The sequence below is a fragment of the Pezoporus occidentalis genome, unplaced genomic scaffold (genome assembly GCF_034315485.1).
Source record: "Pezoporus occidentalis ecotype Australia unplaced genomic scaffold, CSIRO_AGI_Poc_V1 ctg2, whole genome shotgun sequence".
Taxonomy (NCBI): domain Eukaryota; kingdom Metazoa; phylum Chordata; class Aves; order Psittaciformes; family Psittacidae; genus Pezoporus; species Pezoporus occidentalis.
Genome location: NW_026913855.1, coordinates 21,297,076 through 21,317,899, shown reverse-complemented (window position 1 = coordinate 21,317,899; position 20,824 = coordinate 21,297,076). Strand labels below are relative to the sequence as shown.

Here is a 20,824-nt window from a genome sequence, read left to right as displayed (position 1 = left end):
AGAAGTCTGTCATGGTGCTGTCAGACTGAGTAACAGCAAGTGTAGCAGCTGGGTGTATGGAAGATGGGAAATGGCATGGCTAGAGCAGCTGGGAGCTCCTCAGCTGCCTCAGCAGTGAACAGTGCTTGCAGTGATTTTTGAGGAAAAGAGCATCTAAGGAGCATGTACAACTGAAGAAAAGGCATACTGATGCTTTTCTCATAGGGGTTTTAACTTTGAACCTTAGGGTGTATCTGAGCCCCTCACCCCTGGGAGGACTTCTGGTACACCACCACAGGAGAAGCTATTCCAGCAGAAACCTGAGTAGTGTCTGCAGCCCCTGGTTGGACCCTTCCATCAGAATTGTTACATACCTATGTGAAGTTATACCTGACTGTATAGGCTTCTGAAGCTGTATAGCAAGTAGGTATGCACAGATTTTTGCAGATACCAGTGCCTGGTGCTCCAGATCACCCAGACACCAGTGAGTTCAGATGAAGCCCCTGTGTGCAAGTGAATGGGCTGATCCCTGCTGACAGGCAGAGCTACTTGGTGAAGCTGCATGGCTTTCTGATCAGAGCTTGCTTGTGTCCAGTGAGCTTGGGATACAAGCAGAGTGAGCTCAGCTGTGTGCAGAACATAGACAGCCATACTGTGCCCCACAGTGTGTCTGGATATAGGTGCTTTCTGAGGGACTCAATAGGAGACATCCAAGGTGAAGACAAAATCCAGGGGAAATGTGGATTTGAGTGCATCTTGTAACTTGAGGATTTTTATTAGCAGACAAACTACAAACAGTCAGAGACTGGTTGGGAAGGAGAGACAGCCTGTATGGAAAGGGGAAGGGGGTGAAAATGGCCACAGGCAGTATTTCTCAAGGAGGAGATCAACACTTGTTTAATATTTTCTTCAGTGTCCCAAGTATGAGAAAAGGGTCCTAACAAGTATGTACTAATGGTACTTGCTGTGCCAGGCAACGTCTGTAGTGAAGCTAAAAATGTGTTCCCTCTGCGGGGTGTGGGTATACCAAACTTCCTAGTCGGATTCCAGTTGCTCATGTAAGTATGCAGTGAAACTGGTGGAGGAGCAGCAAAAGGCAAGTGGGAGAGAAAAGAGGCCTTAACACAAGAGGAAGTTAAGCACTTGACTTGTTTAGCTGAGGAAAGTGAAGGCTGAAATGGACCAAACCTGACCTTTAAAGTACACATCTGTAAAAGGAAAGAACTTTTTTAAGAAAAGAAGGTGCTAGAAGAAAAGGGGTGGATTTAAGACTGGCCATGGGGAGTAAAGTTTGGGTGTCAGAAGACATTTTTAACTGCCTATCATGAGCTGGTTAGAGGCTTTTGCTCAGAAACCTCCCTATTTTCCTTTCCTTCCTGCAGAGCATCTTTCAGCCTGGTTTGCAGACAACATCTGTGTAGAAGTGAATGCTGGCTCCTTGGCTCTGAGACAGGGCCCTTACTTTCAGTACCTTGCTGTGTTCCTGGGGCTGTGCTGGAGGGACATAGGTAGTTCTGGTGGGAAAGGAGGGCTGTTAAAGGGAGGTGATGCAGCATGCAGCTGGCAGGAAATTGCAGCTAACTGTAAGGCCTTTCTAAGCAAGAAATATTTATTGATTGCCTGGGTTGTAGCAGTGCCAGCAGTATCCTTCAGGAGCTTCCTCCCACCCTGCACATGCTCTGTGCCTCTCTGACACTGTGTCCCTCCTGCACAGCAAATCGGGATGCCACAGTGAGGGTTAAAGTTAATTTCTGTTCCCTGGGTCTTCTGTGGCTCAACTACAAACCCTGTCGTTTCCCAGTAACTGCTGCAGTAATCTTTGCTGTGGTTTACGCATCTCTCTTCCATTACAAAAGCACTTCTGAAAATAGAGTATGAAGTAATGAAACTGGTGAGTGAGTGTAAAATGCTGAGAAGTATTTCCCCCTTCTTACTTGGGCTAAGGAATGAGGTTCTTACTTCCCACTGTCCTCAGAGAAAATCCAGTTGGCTTGGGGAACACATATTCACTGATTGCTGGTGTTTCTAACATGGACTGGGTGGAGCAGCCCACACACTCTGGTGCATATGGGCTTTGTGGCCATATAGAGGGGACCTCATCCAATAGTGAGGCAGTGACCCAGTGATTAGGGATGCAAAAGAGCCTGGAGTTGCTGCTCAGGAGTGCACTGTGCTAGTGGGGACACCCCAGAGGGTATGGTCTCCAGCATTGGCTGGAGCAGCTGTCCCTAATGCAGGGGAGTGCTGGGTGCACGCAGTTCCAGAGTTCTGCTGGCCACTGCTCTTCAGGTCTGGGCTGCAGAAGTGCCGGAGCCTCTCGGGATGGGTGATGGTGGTCCTCTGCTCCTGGCACTGAGATACCCAGTGGGGAAGCTCTGGGAAGAGATGGACAGGCTCCCATGTCAGGAAGGAAGAATGAGAGGGTGGTAAGGTCTTTGCAGAGTAGTGCTGTGTTCTGTGTTTTTCTGCCTGAGGGTATGGGGCTCTTGCCGAGGTTTCCTACTTGTCTTCACAAGTAAGGGAGCAGGAACTGGCATGGAGAAGGATCTCAAGGAAGGGTTTAACATGTAGATGAAATGGAAAGAAGCCAAAGAATAGAATTAGGAGCTTTTGTTTGCCTTGGACGGCAGCTGGGTGCTGGTGTTGTGTATAAAGTACACTGAGACAGAAGGATCTCTTTCTTCTCAGTACCGCTAGTAGGAGCAGCGGGACTGGCATTTGCATCATGAGTACTTGGCTAGGAGGAGCCTTTTTGGGAGCCTGTGCACTGCTCTCTCTGTGCAGGGCCTGGCTGTGGGTGTTGAGAGGTGCTGCCTGCAGCTGCTGGCCGTGCATGGTGGCAGCGTGCTCTGTCCCTTCCAAGCAGTTATGACATCTTGGACAGCGTTTTGTTCCCCTTAGCAGGCTGCCTTTCTGCTGTTAGCAACAGCTTTTCCTTGCCCCCTAGATCATCCCTCTTCCCTTCTGCTGGTAGCTATGGTTGAGGTCTGCTTCCCTTCATATCTGTGTGCCTGGAGAAATGGTGGTTCTGTCTAAGATGAGAAGGATGTTCTGCTTGCTGCCTGGTCCCCTGGCCTGTGCAGCAGGGCCAGCTCTGTCTCCTGGAGCCGGCAGTGAAGTACTTGTGTTCTGGAAATGGGAACAAGGAGTCCCTGCAAAGGGTTGCTTACAGTAGGTGGAATATGAGAACCAACCTTGCCTCTTGTCCTAGACCTGGCGACATCTTTCCTGGAAGTAGTTTGATGCTACTGCTTGAGTTGAAATAACTTTCTTGGAAATGGCCATTCCTGACGGTCTGGCCAGTCTATTGCAATTACTGGAAGAGGAGAGACCCCAGAGGACCCTGGTGATGCTGTCTCCGTCTATCCAGAGGACTTTCTTCTCCTGGTGTGAGGTTGTGGCTGGTTTCCAAACCATTGCGTCAGGTTCCCAGACTGATAGCGGTCTGGAATAGTGATGTTGTGTGAATGTGTTTTGATGTCCTTGCACAGTGGATGGTCCTCCTTATTAACAGTTCTTGAACAAGCCAAAGGCCCTGATTTCGTTTCTGTCTTTGGAAGTTTTGGGGTTATTCTGCAGCCTGCTGCCTCAAAGGAAGAAGGTGCCTTCTTCCATTAAAGTGGAGGGGAAGGGAACTGTAATAGCAGGTCAGCTGTGGTCAGGGTTTTCCACCAGCACTCACCATGTGTACAGGAGATGCTCATCAGGTGTGTGACCCTGGGTACCACGTTCAGCATCTCCCTGGTCCTCGGGTGTGGCAGGAGCCAGGGCCAGGCCCGGTAGTCCTGCATGCTCACTGGGGACACCAGTGGGCCTTCCCAGCAGTATGTGGGGCATGGATCTGCACCCTTTGGAACAGACAGCACAGATCCCCCAGGACCCTCTAGCCCCAGAGGGAAAGCTCTTGCTTGCCTGATGGTTCAGGCTCTCCTCTCCTGCATCCTGCCATCACCCATCACTGGATGAGCAGGTTAGGTGGGTTTGGGATCCCTGCTCCTTGGCTTGGCCTTGACTTCCACCCTGCTCCCTTCTGGCAGCTGCCTGTCTCATGCCCACAGGGTGTGGGTGGGAGTTTCTCAGGCCAGTGGATGCTTGCAGTACTTGCAGAGTTATTCCACCTGATTTACTGTTGCTACCCTTTTCTCCATCTTTCTTCAGGCACTCTGAGATGCCTTTAGGAGTACCCCAGGCTGTGGGATGAGTCACTGCTGCCTGTTTGCTGTGGGGTGGAAGTTTGTCTTTCTGCCAGGGACTCATTCCCAGCAGCTGGCAGAAGGTAACAACAGGCACCCCCACCAAGCCTTGCAGGCTGGTGGAGTGAGCTGTGTAGCCACTGGGTGCTGCCTGGGCACAGCTGCCCTCCTGGCACGGGTTGCCCAGTGTCACGGCTTCACTGATGTCCTCAGGCTGCGGTCCTGCATGGGCTCTTTGTGACACTGGGAAGTGCATTTAGGGAGACCTCAGTAGGAGAGCAGATGAAAGAGGTGGAAAATTAAAGTTTGCAAATAAAATGAAACACAAACTGTAGCTCACCTGTGCTGGGTAATGAGTGCTTCCCGGCCTGCTGCAGCATGTTTCAGCAGGGTTCAGTTAGCGTGTGTGTCTTGGCAGCTGAAGCAGTGGACGTTTGTATTTCCTTGTGGAAGCCCATGTCCTGCTGCCTGGTCATCTCGTGATCCCTCCATTTCATGGTCTCTGCACTCCTGGTGTCTTCCCTGTCCCTGTGCAGGTGCTGAGTCAGTGGCTGCTGTTCTGTTCTGTTTGCCGCCTTCTGTTCAGAGCCCTTCCCAAATGTAACTCCTTGTTCTGCCTTACGCCTTTTTATGCCAAGAGTTACTACATCTTAACTTCAGCTGAGTTCTTCCCTCCTCAGGCACCCTTTGGCACTTCTTTGAAGTTCTCAATACATACCCATTACATGCTAATGGGAAGGATTTGTCCCGCATGTGTTTTACTAAGTTTTCAGTTTCTGCTGTGCTCTTAGATTCCAGTAGCGACTGCAGGTGGCTGTTCAGGTGGATCGGCAAAGTAGCTTCCAGGAGCAAAAATAAGATCTTTGCCCAGACATGCCATCTTGTCAGGGTTCTCCCACATCCCTGTGGTTTGTTCTGGATCCCTACTGCTTGAGCTGAAAGGTGTGATGGTTCAGGGTATGCTGCTGCCAGCCTTCGGGCCAATTTCTCCTCTTCCCTGAACTCATGGGATGGTACCAGCCCTCGCGCTTGCCTTTGGTGCAAGACGTCCTTCAGCCTCAGTACCTGTCCTGAGATTTGGGTGTCTGTGGGACACAAGCAGGCTCAAATGCTTGTGTCGTTTGTTGTTTGAGACAGGCAATAACCTTGACTTGTCTCCAACACTAGGCAAACTTACAGGCTAAAGAAAATTACAAACAAGACTACAGGGAGTATGTAAAACATAAACCACAGTTTAGCAAGATTTTTTCCTGGGAGTTTAGCGTCCATCACCTAACATCCATGGGGCTTGTCCCAGCTGCTATGGCAGGAGCCTGAACTCTACAGCCTCTTTGGAACTGAATCCTTCCCACAGTTGTAGCTTTGTAACTGTGCTGACCAGGATACTGAAATATGCAGAACTTAGCCAGAAGACTGCCTTAGAGTGGTTTCTGGATTTCTGGCAGCCTTGCCTGGCTCATCTTCCTGGGTAGCAGGTTCTCTGTACCATCTCTGTGGCATTGGCCATCTCTTCCCTCAGGCTTTGAATCTTTTTCTGACATGGTTCACCCATTATGCATCAATTAAATACTGACTGTACATACATTGTTATGCCTGATCCTAAACTTGAGCTGTCTCAACAGTTTCTCTTTGACTCAGTAGCCCTAGCTTTCTGCATGTGGTCCTTCATCACAGTATTTGCAGAACACTTCTTCACTCAGTGTTGAACCTATGGTTTGCAGGAGCTCGCTCTGTTAAAAGTTCAGAAGTCACTGGCAGGGTGGCACATTGCTTTTCTTCTCCGTGTCCCTGGTGGTCCCTTCTTCTGTGGGACACGGCAGCAGAGCTCTTTCGTTCAGCATAGGGTTCATCAGCTGGACAGTACACGTAGAAGAAGCCTGGTCATGTTTCCATATAGAGTGCCCTGCTTTTACATGTGGAAAAGTAGAAGCAGACCAGGTTCCCACTCATTCTACATTCAGTGCACCAGAAGCTTTCCTGTCTCTGGGTAGTCTTGGGGCAGTCTGAGTCCTGTACTGGCAGGGAGGCTTTCTGAAAGCCACAGAAGCAGCAATGTGGCCTCTGCCTCCTTGGTTTGAGCCATGTGTGCTGCTGGGCTGGTGGCCCATCAGAGCTCAATGCAATGAGTCCCTTCTGGTACGAGGCTCCCTTTCCTGTTGAGCGGGCAGTAGAGCTCAGCAGACTGCAGAGGATTTGCTCCTTGGTGCTGCCCTGTCTCCAGCTTGGTGTTAAGGTGTTCCAGACCCACCTGGACATGAAGGTCTTCTTAGGCATTTTGTCAGGGTAGTGTGCCTTTCCATGATCTTCATCCCTGCTGTGGAAGGGTGTTTTGCTCTGGCTTCAGGAAGCATGGTGCTGCAGGCAGGCTGTTCTGGTGCTGCTCCAGAGCCTGGGATAGCCCTGGCAAGTAGGGGCACTGTAGCTTCCCAAATGGGGCTCAGAAAGAGGTCCATCTCCGAGTCCTTCCAGAGAAGGAGTTCCCTGCGGCACACCTAGCTGCCCTCAGTCACAAGTCCCCTGCTCTGCCTTAGAAAGGAAGAAGTTGGCTGCTTCTTGGATGGCTTTTTCCTCTCTTTAAGTTCTTGTTTGCTGCTCTTCACTGTTGATTTCAGAGCTTTATCTTTTTATCAGTGATAAAACTGGAGCATAAAGAAGGGAAACTGCTTTCCCAAGATCGCCTGGTAGGCAGGAGCAGTGCGTGGTGTGGGATGTCTCCCCTCTTCCAGTCCTGTGCTTCACTTCCTTGCCCTGGTGCACCAGGCTGCGTAGGTGGAAGGTGTTTCTGCGGTCACACCCCCAGGCATCTTCTTGTCTCTGACTGTCCCATTCTGCCCTAGGCTACCAATGGTGGAGGAGCCTTCAGTGACTACTCCTCCTCTGTGCCCTCCACACCTAGCATCAGCCAGCGGGAGCTGCGGATTGAGACCGTTGCTGCCTCCAACACACCCACCCCCATCCGCAAGCAATCCAAGCGGCGCTCCAACATATTCACGGTAAGCGCACTGGGGCCGCAGGAACTTTGGGATGAGTTTTCTGAGGGTCAGGCAAAGAGAGGAGGGGAAGGGAGCAGATCCACAGCAGTCTTGTCCCACAGGCTTCCGTGCACTAGTCTCTAGGTGAACCTTGCTGTGCTGGCCAGGGAGGGATGGGTGGTAGGGAGTGCAGAGTGGGTGCATGGGGAGTTCTCCCCACAGGAGAGGTAGTCTTCTGAGTGTGTAGGGCCCGTGGTGTTGAGAGCTGCTTCTGGTGAGTGTGTATGTGTGTGCATGGGGGAGCACCTGAGAGCAAGCTGCTCCTTGCACACGTAGGAGTGTGTGTGTTTACAGTGTGCATGGGTCTGAGCAGAGCTCCCTTATCTTTGCTGGGGAGAGCTGCACTTTGTGCGTGCACAGCACCAGTGACCTCTGCTGTTCCTCTCCTTGGGGCCATGCCCCTGAGTATGGCACAAAGTCCCTGGCTCCTGAGCCTCCTGTTTGGTGCCAGATGTGCTGTGCGAGGTGGTGCTGTGCAGAGCCCAGCGCTAGACACTGGGCTTCCCTCTCTCCAGTACCCAAACTGGGCATCTGTGTGACTTGAGCAGCGCATCTGGGAACTGCTGTGGCGCATGGATGGAGGGGGGCATTAGGGAGCCAGCAAAGCCTTGGGCCCCAGGTGGTGCAGGGAATGTCTGCAGCTATTCTCTCTGCTGGTTGAGTTGCAGCCTGCCTGCCTCTCAGCACACTCTCCCACCATGCACACGCCTGTGCACACAGTCCTGCCCACACACTTAGCCTTACTGTTAGCACAGCCCGTGAGTTTCCCCTTGCTCTTAGCACACACATACTTCCAAGTTCCTATGTCTAGTGTAGATAGCCTCTGTTCCCCATGTAAATGTGTTCCTCTCCCCCTGGTGCCCCTGTAAATGTGTTGGACTCAGGCCTGTCCTCCTCCCCATCTAAATGTGCTTTCCAGCCACCATTGCTCAGTACACTTGTGTCTGCTGTCTGTGGAACTGGCCACCACAAAGTCCTTGTACGTGTTGCACCATGTTACCCTGTGTGAACAGCTGCCGTTGCCCTGGACCGAGACCACATAAATCTACAACGTCCCATACCCCATCTCTCTCACTGCACTATTGGCATCCTACATTCCCCTGACTCCTGGTGCTGGGAGTGTGCCCATCTCCTCCAGCTTCTGACATTCTAGAAGCATTTGCTCTGACGTCCTGAATGCTCCGTGCACTTCCCACTGCTGGCATCTCATACACCTCCCAACTCCTGTATGCCCATGTTCCCAGCCTGTACGTGCTTGCCCCCACTCCCTCTGCTGCCTGGCAGATAGGCTGTCCCCCACCAACCTCCTCCTCGCAGCACACACCGCCCTTGGCAGCAGATCCGCTGCTCCTGACGCATGGTTGTTACCCTATGAGCCTTCCCCTCCTCTGTGTGAAAGATGCCCTGTAGGTCTCCTGTTGTCAATGGTCATGCTTACTCTGTTGCACTTCAGTGCTGATGGATGCTTCTCCCTCCCCGCCGTTTCTCTCGCTCATGCTTGCTGCTGTGCACCAGTGCACGTGGGCGCTCATGCACTACCACCCATCCTTCTGCTCGCCTGCGCGCCAACGGGTTCTGGACTCGCCGTCAGCTCATGTTCACGCTGTCTCACTCCTCCTGGAGCCCCATGCTCAGCTCACTTGGTGCGGGCCCACGTTCATGGCGGGAGGAGGAGGGCGGGTTGCTGTGGGGCTCACGCTTACTCGCTGTGGACGTCATCATCCGTCTAGGGCTCTCAGTTGCTTGCTCATTCTGGGCTCAAGCTTGCTCACTCTCGCTGTGGGGCTCACCTGTGCTCATCTGGGCTCACGCTCACTCGCCGTGGTGCTGGGGCTCACGCTCACTTGCTTGCTCTTGTGCTGGTGCACATACATGGCTCACATTGAAGTCTTCACCCCATTTGGTCTTGGCAGCAGCAGCAGCTCCTGACACCTCCTCCTGCAGTGGGACAGGGCCAGGATGAGTAGGGATGGGAAGGAAAGGAAGGCTGAATTTTTGCCGATAGCTTTTCCCAGGCAGGCAGCATAGGTGTAGCCAGCAGCCCCCTGTCCTTGTGGGGTCCCCAGTGGGCACAGGCCCCTCTGTGGTCCAGCTCCGCTCAGCTCCGAGGGCAGCTGCAGCCCGAGTCCTGAGCTGTGCCTGGTTTCTTTGGTCCAGTCCTTCTCCTCCTTTTCCTTTCCTTTCCTCCTCCTCCTCCTCCTCTCCTGCTCTCGCTCCCCTCGTGCTCCCCTCTGCTCCCCACACGGGGTTGCACCCCACCGCCCTTGGGGGTCTGCATGCCAGGGACTGCCTGGTGGAGACAGACCCTGCCCAGAGGCACCTGCCCAGTCCCCGGTAGCCGGAGTCCAAACCCCGACTGCTGCTGTGCCAGTGCCCACTCCGTGGCCTGTCTGTCCGTCCGCTGGCGCCCATCGCTGACAGACTTGTGTCCGTGTTCTGAGTATAACTTGCCAAACTCTTTATTCTTTCGATATTTGCAGATATGTGCCACTGTTTCCAACTTTTCATCAACAAAAAGGCCTTTCCAACTCCTTCCAAATTAGAAGATCCAGGTGGTTACACACGGCACCTCTGTACAAATTCTCTCACTTTTCATTGCCTCTCCAGGGCCGGATAAGGGATGGGCACTGGGATTGATCTAAGATTAGAGGCTCGCCCGCCCTCCAGCCAGCATGGGTCCCCCCCTCGGAGACACGCAGGAGCCTTTTAAATCCCCCCAATGTAAAGTCTAGGAAGCGCTGAGACGGCCTGCGCCTGCACTTTAAGCTGGGACATTTCTGGGCCTGCTGGATGCTGTCTAGGCACTTTCCATGCTCGGGGATGCCAGGCGAACGACCCTCATGGGATGGGAAGACCTGCAGACCCGCCGGGACCGGGCGACAGCAGCGAGTGGAGCTGGATGGGCCAAAAGACGCTTTGCTGCTGCCTGCGGGAGCTGCTGTTAGCGCCTGCCGCTAGCACTCAGCTCCTTCCTCCCTACTGCACCTCCTGCAGCCTGCATGGACTCCTGCTCCTCCTCCTCTTCCTCCTCGCAGCAGAGCAGCCATCTATGTCTCTTTAGTTTTCTTCTCTTTCAATCTCTTTGTTTTGTTCTGGGCCCAAAAGCAAGTGAATCGGTGTCCCAGGCGTGTGGGGCTCGTGTCCCTTTCTGATCCAAAGCACATGGGGCGCTCCCGGACTGAGGGGGTGTGTAGGACGCTCCAGAGAGACGCTGCCGCTGCCCTTCTGCCATTGTTGTGATTCTGAATGTATTGATTGTGCTCCATGCCGTGTATGACTTGATATTTTCCTCTGTCCTAAGCACTTTGAATGAGTTCTGCTCAACAGACTGTATATTTCATATTGTATTTATTGGAGTTTGCTCGCACCGCAGCCGCCCTCGGGGGCTGGCGGGTTTTGCTCTCAATTCTCTAGACGTGTGATAGATATTTATTGTCCATGCTCTTTTGTAAGGGGCTGGTATCTCTCTCTGCCCGGTGACCTGTGCTACTTTGTATGGTGCAAGTGTGTTAACAGAATAAATCTGTTGGATTAGTAGAGGTGTGAGTTCCTTCACTGCCTTTAGCCTCTCCTGCTTCCATCCATGCTCCACCTGCATCCCATGCCATTTCTGTCTGTTGCCATGTCCTGTGTGCCCCTGCGGGAGGGAGGGTCAGAGGTAGCCCCGTTCTGCTAGGAGGACAGCTCTGCTTGCAGTTGTGGGGGGAGAAGGCAGCTTGCCAGGGGACAGGTTGGGGGGAGGCTGGGGCTGGAGTGTCCCTAGAGGGGACGGGAGAGATGCTAGCTGCTCCATGCGCTGGGAGACCTGGCCTGGGGGAGAGTGGTCTGGTCTGATAGCCTGCTGGGGATGGCGGGGCCATGTTTTTCCATCTCTTGTGCCCCCATCTCTAATGGATCTGTGTCTCTTCTCTTCCAGTCTCGAAAGGGCGCGGACCCGGAGCGGGAGAAGAAGGTGCCAGAGTGTAAAGCGGACAGTATCGGCAGCGGGCGGGCCATTCCTATGAAGCAGGTTCGATCCTCCTCCCTTCACCCCCATGTCAAGCAGGCTCCCTGGGGAAGTGCTGCGAGGCTTTGTGGTACACTGGGATGCCTTCGCTCCCTGTGGGAGAGCACAGAGGAGCTGGGTGCCCGTTGGCCCAACTCACCGGGTGCACTGGGGGCTGCACACCTGCCTGGACCCCAGGAGCGCGGTGTGTGGGGTTGCTGGCGCGGACCCTGCTCTGTGTGTCGGTGCTGGGTGCGGAACAAGGGCTGCTCCGATGGCTGGCGGAGTGGTTCCAGCAGAGGGCATCCGCACCCTGCATCTGTGTCCCAGCGCATTCCCCGCTGCAGCACTGCGCTCTCTCCTCTCTCTTCTCCTCTTTGCTGCTTCTCTGCTCCACACCAGCCCAGCTGCCCTCCGGCAGGACAGGGAGGCTCTTCTCTCCTCATCAAACAAGCCCATGCCTTGAGTGTCGTGAATCCAAGTGGGGCAGTCGCTTGTCCTCTCAGCAGGGGATTAGACTCCTGCCTCCTGGCTTCCAGGAAAGCTTGAGCTACCTGGAATTGACCCTGAGTGTTGCCTACCCCTGTGTCTATCAGCTGGAAAGCAGCAATGGGTAATGTCTGAGCAAACCAACTGGTATGGATTGGCTTGATGATGTGATGGTGTTTCCACCAGGATTTCCATGCACTACTGGCAAGGCTCACCCATACACAGCTTTGCAGCGCATGGCTGTGCTTCTGTTATGCAGCATCTGCCTACACACTGCCAGACCTGAGCTGCTGTGCACGTGAGGCTGGTTACATCTAGGTGGGACCAGGCTGACAGGGGAATGGGGTGGTGGATCAAAAGAGGGAGACCCTGCTTGCTGCTGCAGCTCCAAAAGCTTCCTGCCCTTTCCAGTCCATGTAGTAATACATTGGAAGCTTTGCAGAGGGCTGTTGTCAGTTCCTCTGGCAGGGGAGTGCAGTGGAGCAGCGCTGGGCTGTGTCTGGGAGGGAAGCATGCTAGAGGTCAGCGTGGGGGCCAGAGGGGAGCAGTGCTGGGCAGGGTCTGGGGGGTCTCGCGCATGAGGGCTCTGCTTCCAGCACGCCAAAGGTTTGCACAGCCCCAACAGGAAGGGGCTTATCAGCTAGCTGCATGCCTGCATGACAGGTCATCCCCTGTCTCTCCCTGTGGCACAGGTCTTTGTTTTAGTCTCCTGGTTGGAGCAGGGATCAAAGCTCCTTTAACTGTTTCTTCCACCTTTTATGCTGCTGAAGTGCTTGCCCGTCTGTCCACACTGCTCCTGTTATTTCCATGCAGACCTGGCTGCCTCTGCCAGGCCCCTTGGTAGGGGCCATGTGCTGGAAATGATGGCCATGGCTATGCTAGCACCACCCAACACTGACCAGAGGGCTGCAAGCAGAGCAGCTCAGGCCCTGCCTCCGTGTGACATGTGTTGCCTTTTGGCTGCCAGTCAGTGTGATGGGGACATGGTTTGTGGTGGCAGTGCTGATGTGCTCTGGTTTTGAGTCAGCCCAGCATGGCAGGTGGGGGAAACAGTGGGCAGTTGGTGTGCGGTGATGAAGGGAGGCTGAGAGCAGAGAGACTGGAGCCTTGAACTAGACCTGACTTGGTTACCCAAAGCTGTGCTGCTGGCTCCGGGAGGTCTGGTTGTGGAAGCATTTCCATGGCCTTTCGTTTCTGGACCTTTGGGTTGCTTTTTCACTGTTTCACTTCACTCATCAGGGCAAGGTGCTCTCTTTAACTGCTCCTGTGTCACTCTTCGTTGCTAACTGGGCCTGGCCTTCTCCAGTCTGCTGGAGATCACAGTGGTTTAGTGTAATTATTAAAGTTATTTCTTGCTGTAGGCACGACAGTGCTGTTACTGAGTTCAACAGGTAGAGAACGGAGACAGACAAAGGTCTAGGTCTGTAAAACAAGGCTTGGGCATCATTCCTGTGCTTTGCAAGAGGAAATAGGTGTGAAGCTGCTTGCCTGGTTCAGGACTTAAGTGAAGTGATCAGTTTGCCCAGCAGCAGCTCTCCAGGAGAGCCTGGCGCAAAACATTACCTTGTGAGACCTGGGTCCATGCCCAGGCTCAGGGCTGGCGCCTCCTGGAGCCAAAGCTGCAGAAGGTGATTCCACAGAGGAGATCCTGGCAACCTTTTTACAGGACCATGTACTGACACTGGGGGAAGCAGTGTCTGGTCAGAAGGGTAGACATCAGTCTATGCAAATGGCTCTCCATCCCTGGGCTCTGACTGTCTTACAGCTTACTGGAGTTGCTGGCCCTGTGGCAATGCTCAGGCCACAGAGCACTGCTGTGACCTGTCTCTTGAGATACTGTGGCACTCTGAAATTGCTACCCTCCCACTGCTTGAATTGCACAGTTGTGCTACAGCATCTTAGGAAGGCACAGAGCTTTGATCCTAAAGGAGAAAGCAGGCCAGTATCCACATAGAATTGTAGAATCACAGAATGATTTGGGAATGGAAAGGACCTTAAAGCTCATCCAGCTCATATCCCTTGCCATGGGCAGGGACACCTTCTACTAGACCAGGTTACTCAAAGCTCTGTCCAACCTGGCCTTAAACACTTGCAGGTTATAGTTTATATGTGTAAAAATGCAGTGTAGTAGATCCAAAGTATCACCAGAGTGCTGCAGTTCTATACTGTCCTTGCTGCAGCCCTTCACTGAGTTGTTCCTCCAAGAGGAGCAATGATTTGGTGCCACCAGTGGAAAAGGAGCAAAATCTCTCAGCAGCTGTAGCTCCATATCCTAAAGATTCGTGATTGCTCTGCTTTCTGATACAGACCTGCCCTTTCTGGAAGATCGTGGAGATCTCATTGCTTGCCATCTCTCTGAAGAGCAGTGAAAGAGCAGGGCCTTTAGCTTGTTTTGCTCTCACATGGTCTGGTGGTCCTGCCCAGCCATAAACTGGCAGAGAAGCCAGTGATTTAGAGGCTGTAGAGTGGCAAACATGCAGGATCTTCTGCCTGGGTGCTTGAGCAAGTTCAGGCTGCTTTGCTTCCCTCAGTATGTGCACTGCTGGGCTGATGGCAACAGATGCTGTGTTGGGTTGCTGCAGCCACTGATGGGTAACTCTGGGAGCAGTTTGATTCCTCTGCTTGGAAAAATAAGCCTGGTGCATGCCTAAATTGCCTCAGGTAGCTGAAGTCAGTGAGTGATGCAGTGCAGCAGTAGGGGTGGTTGCCCTGCAGACTCCTTCCATGATACCTGTGGCTGTGGTCACTGTGATGGGTACATACATTCCTGCAGAATCACAGAATCATAGAATAGTTAGGGTTGGAAAGGACCTTAAGATCATCAAGTTCCAACCCCCCTGCCATGGGCAGGGACACCACACACTTAACCATATCACCCAAGGCCTCATCCAACCTGGTCTTGAACCCTGCCAGGGATGGAGCATTCACAGCCTCCCTGGGCAACTTACTCCAGTGCCTCACCGCCCTAACAGGAAAGAATTTCCTCCTTATATCTAACCTAAACTTCCCCTGTTTAAGTTTGAACCCATTACCCCTTGTCCTATCACTACAGTTCCTAATGAAGAGTCCCTCCCCAGCATCCCTCAAGGAAGAGAAGTAGCACTAGAGACTGCTGGCAGCCTTGTCTGGTGCTTGGTGGTTGGAAAGGCAGACATGGAGTTGGATGCTGGGTTAGGTGGTGCAGAAAGGAGAAACACTGGGAGGAGAAGGGCCATACGCTGCCCTGGAGATGTGGTGGCTGGCTGTTGGTTGTCACAGCCTTCTCCAGCACACCTGAGAGCAGCACTTCTGGGTGACCTCTCTGTGTCCCTTACGCACCAAGCACACCTAGGAAAGATGGAAATCCCCACTGGGACATCTGAGACCATGGATGCCAGTGCCCCTCTTCACCTCAAACAGCATTTCCTCTCTCTGCAGGCTGCAGGGGCAGTCAGTGCCTCTGCTGGGCCTGCTCCACACCGTGGACTTGGGGTCCCCTTGTTGTGATGTCCTTTTGGTGCTGTGCAGGTTCAGATGGTCTTGCAAGGTTGCAAGAGCTGCTTCTGGACGCTTGTCTCTGAGAAGTGGGTTAATTAGGCCGGGAGACTAAGCTTCCCCAGCTGTTCGTTACTAGGAATGGAGTCCTAATTGCACTTGTACCAGATTCTTTCTGGGAAGGCTGCGCTGAATGCACAGGCAGCCCGGGGGTCCCCAGGTCCCTGGCCCAGCTCAGTTTGGGCCATGCACTCCAGTAGGACCCAAGGCGGGTGACTCCTCCTCCTTGGGAGCTAGGATCATGCTGGGAGCTTAGATTACATTTAAATTGCCATTTGCATTTTCCAATCAATACGCGACTTTACAATTAAGTTTGTTGTTAAAATTCTTAGCAAAAAGTGAGTGGAAGGGAGATTTGTGGAGTAAACGAGTCCTTTGGGGGCCATCGCTGCTCCCTGCTTCATTACGCTGCATATTGCTGCTGCTGCTTTTACTGTGCACCACCACAATCCAAACACAACACAGACACTTGCGCCGGCCGACAAAATGCGGGGAAAGAAAGGAAAAGAGGGGAGAGGAAGAGGGTTGGGCTCTCTCCCCTTTCATCTCTGGCAGCTTCTTTCCTTTGTGCTTGACTTGGGAAGAAACTTACGGAAACACGAGTTACTTCTTGTGAATCAGAAGGAGCTTGAGGTGTGATGGTGTGAGCAGGGGCCCTCGGCACCCTGAGGAGCCCAGCCTGGAGGCACGCTGGGGTGCAGGAGCATGCCCTGGACCTGCATGGAGGGGATGAGATGAGTTCAGCTGCCTCCAGCATTTCACATGGCCTCGTCCTCCTTGGCTCTTCTCACTTCTCCCTGAGCTGCTGCAGGGGCCTTCCTCCCTCCAGCAAAACCAGAGTGCCCTGGGTGCTGCTGAGCCAAAGCTCTGCATCCTGCCATCAAAAAGGAAGTTGGGCTGCAGAGTTGTAACCTTGAGGCAGTTGGCACAGTTGCACCATTAAAATCTGAAATCCTCTCGGCTTCTGTCCCCTGCCTCTTAATCTCCAATACAGCAGCAAACAAGTTTAACTGAGCTGTATCCCTCAATTCAGCTGTTTCTTGCAAATGTTTGGCCTTAAGGGCCCCTTTCCTCCCCTTCCCCCCCCCCCCCATTTTATTAGATATTTACTTAGACTCTGTAGTTGCTCCCAGTTTTGGACTCTCATGCCTTCTGGCTTGAAAAAGTGGGCTGCCAGTGCTCAATTCTCTGTTTCCAGCTCTGGTTTTGCTTGTGTTTCAATTTGCAAAGTTCCACATTTGTAGCTGAACTAACTGCAGCTGAACTCTTCTCTACCGGCAACACATTTTTAGGGCTTGATAGAAGATGCAGCAGCCTGAAAATGTTGAAGTAGGTATTTTGTAGCACCAAGGTGAATCAAGTCGAAGGCACATCGAGGAGAGGAGAGGAGAGGCAGCCAGAGCTGTCTTGCAGTACGTATTGGCAGGTCGGACTGCAGAACTGAGCCAGGTTTAAGGCCAGAAGGGATCATTATGCCCAGAAGCCAAAGAATGTTACCCAGTGACTTTGAGCCAAATTTGTAACTTCAGCCTGGCCTGGAGCAGATTTGTTTGAAAGATACCAAGCAAATGTTCTCAACTACAGAGCATCTGCCATTTGTCTAGTATAATATTAAACTGTCTTTACATGTGAGGAGGAAGAATCGCTTCATACACTGTGTGGGAAATGCATGGCCCAGCCATGGTGCTAGAGAAGATGATTTTGTGATGGTCAGAACCAGAGCAGAGTCAGCCTGGTGTTGAGGAAGCACAGGTACCACTCACTGCATGTGAGAGGATGGCTTGCAAGATCTGAGAAGCAGTCATGCTTCTGGCACAGTCAGGCCCCAAATGGGCTGTGTGCTGGTCAGGTCACTACCCTTCAAGCTGTGGGACAGTTGGAGGCTCCAGGGTGAGCAGGTTAATGCTCTCAGGAGCACGTTCTGCAGCATAGCAGTAACAGGTTTGGGACTGTGAGACCAGAGGAGAGAAGAGTACACAGAACTGTAATGACAGTCTTCGGATCATGCTAAAGGCTGCTGCAGAGGACCCAGGACCGCTCTGCGTGGTCACCACCACAGGGGACACACAGGAAAACTGGAGAGGGGCTTTTGACAAGGGCAGATAGGGACAGGACAAGGGGGAATGGCTTTAAACTGACAGAGGGGAGACTGAGATGAGATGTGAGGAAGAAGTTCTTCCCAGTGAGGGTGGTGAGACCCTGGCACAGGCTGCCCAGAGAAGCTGTGGCTGCCCCATCCCTGGCAGTGTTCAAGGCCAGGTTGGACAGGGCTTGGGGCAACCTGGTCTGTGGAAGGTGTCCCTGCCTGTGGCAGGAAGTGTCAGAGTCTGATCGCTGGTGGGAAGCAGCACAGTTTCCATCACTGGTGGTTTTTACAGAGGGGTTGGAGTGATGCAGGTGCACCTGAGCTGCCATAGGTAAGGATATGGTGAGCTGACCTCTGGACACTTCCAGCTCTGCTTTCTATGATAACATCACACCTGGAGGTAATACCGTCTGCCTTGTCCTACCTGGCAGCCCGCTGCCACGTTGGGTTACCTTCTTCACTGAACCCCGGGAGCTCAGGAATCTCTCAGCGATGGTGCTTTCCAGCCCTGAGAGCCCACCCTGATGGGTGGTCTGTCCCTGGAGCAGGACCTTGCATGAGCTGAACTGAAATCCATGCTGTCCTCAGGAGCCCAGTTTGTATGAGGCAGATTGTGTTAATGACCAGTCACTGATCATTCACTTAGTTGTGAAGTTTCTGTGTTTCCTTCAAGTTTTCTGGTTTTGTGCTTTCTCTGAGCTCATTTGGGGAAGGCATTGGTTAAATCCTGTGAATCAAGTGCAGATTGGCTGGACCTCTATACAAGCATTTCTGTTGGATTTGGATTTGCCATTTATGATTACACTTGGTCTCATTTGTGATGGTTTGAGACATTTTGCTTAGCCAGTTTTTACTCTGTACATTAATGGCTTTATGGATTTTGTACAATTGGTTTTTAATGGTTTGTGCTGCTTAGTTAAAGTACTGAGTGAAAATTAAAAATGCTGCGTCAGCACAGTGACCATTGTCGTGAGATGTTGCCATCTTACCAAAAGTAGGATCAAACTCCTCTGATGACCTCTTTCTGCATGGGTTGGTGTTAGTTCCATTCTGTACCCTTGTTCCTTGCTGATCACTTCTTGTGGTGTTTTTCCACAGTTTTGCCCAGTGTAAGTGTCCAGCTAAGTGGCTGTAATTACAAGGGTCATTGCTTTTCCCCTTGCCGATCTTGGCAGAGCCTGAGCTTTCCGACTGCCGCCATGTTCTGAGGCATGTTAAAATCAGCACCTTTTAACCGCTGCTGAGTGAGCTCTTCAGCTAATTCTCTGAGCTGTTGAAGGCAAGGGACCAGATCCTGCCACCAACACAGCTTAGCTTTTGCTGCTCTGTTTTAATTTTCTATCCCTTGCATGGGTAGGAGGCGTTTCCTTTTCACACTGTTTGCTTCCCAAGTACTGAACATAAGCGGTCATGGAGCACTTCTGCCTTTTCTGCATCATTTATTGCTGATTTCATGGTCATGTCTGGCAGTGTTGTTACCCCAGCATGTGCCAAACCCTACAACTTTTTGTTGTGTTTCCCCATCATGCAGGCACAGCAGCCTCAGTCTCTAGGCAGTGGGACGGGGCCCCCAAATATGCCGAGGCTGGCAGGACAGAGACTTTCTGTCCAGGTTTTTGAGGAGGTGCTGGCCTGGGGCCCAGATTTTTGCCACGTTAGGAACAGCCAGTCTGGATGTTTGTCCAGACAGGGCTTTCGGACGGCCCAGGCCCGACAGTTGATAGATCCAGCTTTTTCCCAGACTCTGGTATTCATTTGTACTTTTATCCCCCCGTGTTTTCCTTTCCTCTGTGCCAGCAGAATACTTGATGTTTCCTCCCCAGTCCCTCCTCCAGAGCCTTTGCGCCTGGCTTTTCATCCTGTCTGCCTTCTCCCTCTCCACCTCTGGTCCTACCTGATGCATGATAAATTGCTGCTAGAAGCAGTTTTCCTGGGAAGGCAGAACTGGGTAGGGAGGGGGTTAGAGGTGTCCAAGCTCTGAGCATTGATTCAGATCAACAGGAGTTCTGGGTTAGTTCTGGGTTGGGATGGTGGGAAGAAGGAGCTTCAGAGCATGGGAGCACAATCATTTTCAAACCCTTAGCAGTGTGCTTTCCCTGAAGACCATAGGATGGGTCTTACGTAAATCCTGATAGGGAAGGGGGGTGAAGTGACCCCTCAACTGCCCAGACATCTGTCCCTAGCTCCATTTGTTGACATCTCAAAGAAGTAATTGCAAGCAGGCAGGATAATACACATCCCCAGTGGGATCTGTACCTTGAGTGTTGGCTGGCCCCTGCCAGTCCCAAATTGTCCTTGCCCTGATCATCCCTCTTGCTGTGCTTTCAGTGATGGAAGTAGGTCTGGGAGCACTGTGGTAACAGAGCAGTGTTGGTTGGTTGTGAAGTTGGCTTCTGCCTTGTGTTGTCACTGTCCTTCAGCACAAGAAGAGTTGCCCAGGGGGGAGTAATTTGGGACAGCAGAATGTATTATGGGTCCCTCAGAGGATCTGGGCATCAGTACTAGCATGTGGAGACCCTTGTCTCTGGGAAAGGGGGATGCTGTCCGTGGAGACATGCATGGATTGATGGGGAAAGGGGTGCAGCCCTTTTTTCCTGCCAGTCCCAGGGAAAATGCTGTTGGGAAGGCCCACCTAGAAGATGTTTTCTCATGTCTTAATCTTTGTGTCTTTTCAAGGACTGGTCTCCTGCAAGGGGCAGTGCTGGAGCTGAGCAGGAGGTGCCTGGTCCAAGCAAGGTCTGAGTCTCTTGACACTTGTCTTTCAGGGCATTCTCCTCAAACGCAGTGGCAAGTCTCTCAACAAGGAGTGGAAGAAGAAGTATGTGACACTGTGTGACAACGGAGTCCTCACCTACCACCCCAGCCTGCATGTAAGCACTGATCTGGGTTAGGATGAGGGGTGGAGTGGGACAGAGCAGTGTCCTCCTTCGTGCTATGGCTGCTGCAGGTTCTTCTGCAGATGCCACAGTAGCAGAGAGTTGCTTGGGCAGGGTTTGGCAGGAGGTGAAAGCCCTGGTCTCTGTCCACAGCAGGGCCCTGTGAAGAGGTCCAGCATGAGCCCTTGACAGGGCAGCCTGAGCTGTTTTGTACCATGGCCTGGAGAAACCTCTCCTCTCTCAAGAAGGCTGTCTCTGCAGTGCTAGGCTGAGTGGGTAAAGCTGATAGGAACATGGTTTGCACAGAATTATGCTAAGTAAATGCATCTTTTCTCTGTTGCCCTTGTTCCATCCATTAAAGCAGGGGTTGCTGTGTCCATGCATCTGGGATGAGGAACAGGCAGAGAACTCCTTGCAGCCGTGGCTGATGGTGCCATTTGGGTGTGGAATAATTTTCCTGGCTGCTAGGTATTGGGTAATGGAGATGAGGTGCCTGTGCAGAGCCTGCCGAGCTGAGCTGTCACTCGATGCATCTCTGATCCTCTTCACTGCTTGGCTCAGGCGCACAGCTGCCTCCCCATCCATCTCTGTCGCCTCCCCACTGTGGGGCTAATGACTTCTTCCCCATTCCCTCTTGAGCACAGTTTGCT

The 20,824-nt window shown here is 52.5% G+C and overlaps 1 protein-coding gene across 3 annotated transcripts in view; it reads left to right on the top strand.

The window, feature by feature from the left end:
• Positions 1–20,824, top strand: part of AGAP3 (ArfGAP with GTPase domain, ankyrin repeat and PH domain 3) — a 134,223-nt gene that overhangs the window by 63,953 nt on the left and 49,446 nt on the right. For 2 of the 3 annotated variants that reach the window (XM_062618171.1, XM_062618170.1), the window contains exons 8-10: positions 7,010–7,165; positions 11,121–11,213; positions 20,064–20,168. In XM_062618171.1, the coding sequence (XP_062474155.1) occupies positions 7,010–7,165; positions 11,121–11,213; positions 20,064–20,168 (354 nt within the window). Of the gene's footprint in view, positions 1–7,009; positions 7,166–9,684; positions 9,763–11,120; positions 11,214–20,063; positions 20,169–20,824 lie in introns of those variants that run through there. The other variant, XM_062618172.1, reaches the window with a different exon arrangement.